Source organism: Sinocyclocheilus rhinocerous, unplaced genomic scaffold (assembly GCF_001515625.1).
Source record: "Sinocyclocheilus rhinocerous isolate Xijiao unplaced genomic scaffold, SAMN03320098_v1.1 scaffold751, whole genome shotgun sequence".
NCBI classification, from domain to species: Eukaryota; Metazoa; Chordata; class Actinopteri; order Cypriniformes; family Cyprinidae; genus Sinocyclocheilus; species Sinocyclocheilus rhinocerous.
In genome coordinates this window covers 181,049-184,063 of record NW_015657293.1, presented here as the reverse complement: position 1 = coordinate 184,063, position 3,015 = coordinate 181,049, and the positions used below count along the sequence as shown (strand labels likewise).

Here is a 3,015-nt window from a genome sequence, read left to right as displayed (position 1 = left end):
ATGAAATATATATAATAATTATATATATATATATATATATATTTTTTTTTACTAGCTTTTCATTGTATAATGGGTTATGGGGAAAATGAAATAAAATAAAAATTAATTAACAGTTAAATAATTTATATATTTTTAAATGTTTATTTGTCATTGGATAATGGGTTATGCAGAACTAATGTTTTTTTGTTTTTGTTTTTTTAAAAAGCATATTTAAACAAATAATATATTCTCAAATATTTGCTTTTCTTTAGAAAATGGATTATTTGGAACAAAATAAAAGAATAAAATTAAATAAAATTAAACAATTAATAGAATTCCAATTTGTAGCTTTTCATTGTATAATTGGTTATGGGGAATAAAATAAAAAGTGTATTATTTTATTTAACAATTCATATATTTGTAAATATTTGCATCAATAATGGGTTATGTGGAATAACATTAAAAAATATAAAATATATACATACGATAATAGATCATGTGGAATTAAATAAAATACATATTTAAACAATTAATATTACTAAATGTTTGCTTTTCATCAGATAATGGGTTATGTGGAATAAAATTGAATAAATTAAATATATCTTTAAACAATGAATATATTTTAAAATATTTGCTTTTAATTGCATAATGGGTTATATGGAATTATTTTTTTAAATATTCGCTTTTCATCAGATAATGGGCTATACGAAATAAAATTAAAATATTCATAAGATAATGGGTTATGTGGAGTAAAACAGAATTTAAAAAAAGTAAATATATATTTAAACAATATATTTTCAAATATTTTCTTCCCATCAGGAAATGGGTTATTGGAACGAATATATTTTAAATATTATTTTATCATATAATAGGTTATATAGAATAACAAAATATTTAAACAATATTCAAAAACATATCAGCAAGAATTAACAGCAATGAATGCACAGCAGTCAAATTATGAAAATGCTGACTATAAATAATACTGTGCGGTTTGTTGATCTCATGTTTATCAGTGTTTTCCTTCATTTGTAGGATGTGTATTAATCGCACGGCACGTACTTGTGGTACATCCTGTTGGTGGCCTCATAGTCAGGGTTGATGGGATCTTCATATCCGATCTCTGCCGCGCGAGATCTCTCCTGACACATGTACGCTCCTCTGACCAGCTTCGCACCGAAGTACCAGCCCTCCCGCCGCGACAGCTCCACATCCACAGACACGTTATCATACGCCTCCTACACACACAGCGCTTGGCATGAGACTCACACACGCAGACTAACTAAATAAAAGTGCCATAAAACTATTAGAGAGATGCACAGAAGGTCTTATGAAAGCCATATAGTGCTTTTACAGCATTGTCATCATGATTCATTCTGTGACAAAAAAAATAAATCCAAATTGCAAATTATGAACCACCAAAATGGTTACATTTTAATTTGGGTCCGTTCCTCGTTTCAATTTTAAGTACTGAAAATTTTCATTGGAATGTCATTTTTGGAGCAGCGTGAATATTCTGTTGTACAAATAAATAATTACATTTATTGTAGTTTTTCCTTTTTATTTATTGAATTTAGATTTTTAAAAATATATACACACACATTAATAATTCTAAAAATGTACAACATACATATTCTAATTCTAATTGATATTAAATTCTAATATGTCACTAATGTTAAATGTATAAATTACAAAAAATAAATCCAAATTGCAAATTATGAACCACCAAAATGGTTACATTTTAATTTGGGTCCGTTCCTCGTTTCAATTTTAAGTACTGAAAATTTTCATTGGAATGTCATTTTTGGAGCAGCGTGAATATTCTGTTGTACAAATAAATAATTACATTTATTGTAGTTGTTCCTTTTTATTTATTGAATTTAGATTTTTAAAAATATATACACACACACATTAATAATTCTAAAAATGTACAACATACATATTCTAATTCTAATTGATATTAAATTCTAATATGTCACTAATGTTAAATGTTAACATAAATTACATATATTCTAAATCATTTTTATTTTGTGTTTTCAATTATTACATTCAAATTATTTTAATTATATATAATAACTGTACATATATACATATTTATTTGTAATTACTAAATTCTTATTTATTATTCTTAATTATGAAAATCATTACAGTTGCTTTTAGCACTATTACATTACTTGAAATATAAACAATAATTACTTTTTTAATGAACCATTATAACCTTTACTAAGACAAATGTAGTCTATTCCATGGTTTCAGAGCTTCAAAATTCTCTCGTAACATTTATGGAAATTTCAGATCTTTAAATCAATTTTAGGTATCAAAAGAAGTTGGAATTTGACACACAAGTCAGATGGACGACTTTTTTCAATGCTTTTGTGTCATTTTTGGGGCAGCCTGAACATTTTGCAGAGCATCTCCTTTTGTGTTGCACAGACGAAAGGAAATCTTACAGGCCTGACATAACATGAAGATGAGTAAATAATTACAGAATATTATTTTTGGATTGACTGATCCTTTAGTGATCCATATTATGGCAGGATAAATGAGAAATCTGGGTGTGGAAGCAATGTGAAGCGGCAGGTTTTGAGGGTGCGGACGCGTGTGTTTGGTAGGAACTGAACTGTGTGTGTGTGTGTGTGTGTGTTTCAGCGACTCACTCTCAGGTAGCACTGGTAGGTGTTGAAGATGTTGGGTTTTTCTCTGTTGAAGATCCTCTGCATCTCCAGCGTGAGTCTGCTGATGGCCGGCTGGAAATACGTCTGTTCTGCGTCCACCATCAGCCTCACGCCGTTCTCCACAGCGTGCTGGAACAAACACACATGAGCTTAGACAATGCCTTTCAGCTGTAATAATGCACTTCAGAAAACACAGTTACATAACCAGACCGCCTGCAGGACACTTTTACAGCTGGCACGCTCAACAAGACTACTACGACTGGGAACTAAGAGAGCAACAAATCACAATAATACTCTTCATTTCTCACACTGAAAACAGATGAATAAGCCAGCAAGATAAAGATACATTTCACACACACACACA

General features: G+C 29.5%; 1 protein-coding gene across 1 annotated transcript in view; it reads right to left on the bottom strand.

The window, feature by feature from the left end:
* Positions 1 to 3,015, bottom strand: part of prodha (proline dehydrogenase (oxidase) 1a) — a 16,654-nt gene that overhangs the window by 1,693 nt on the left and 11,946 nt on the right. The window contains exons 9-10 of the mRNA XM_016528698.1: positions 2,634 to 2,780; positions 1,039 to 1,214 (exon numbers count right to left, since the gene is read on the bottom strand). Coding sequence (XP_016384184.1) covers positions 1,039 to 1,214; positions 2,634 to 2,780 — 323 coding nt within the window. The remainder of the gene's footprint in view (positions 1 to 1,038; positions 1,215 to 2,633; positions 2,781 to 3,015) is intronic.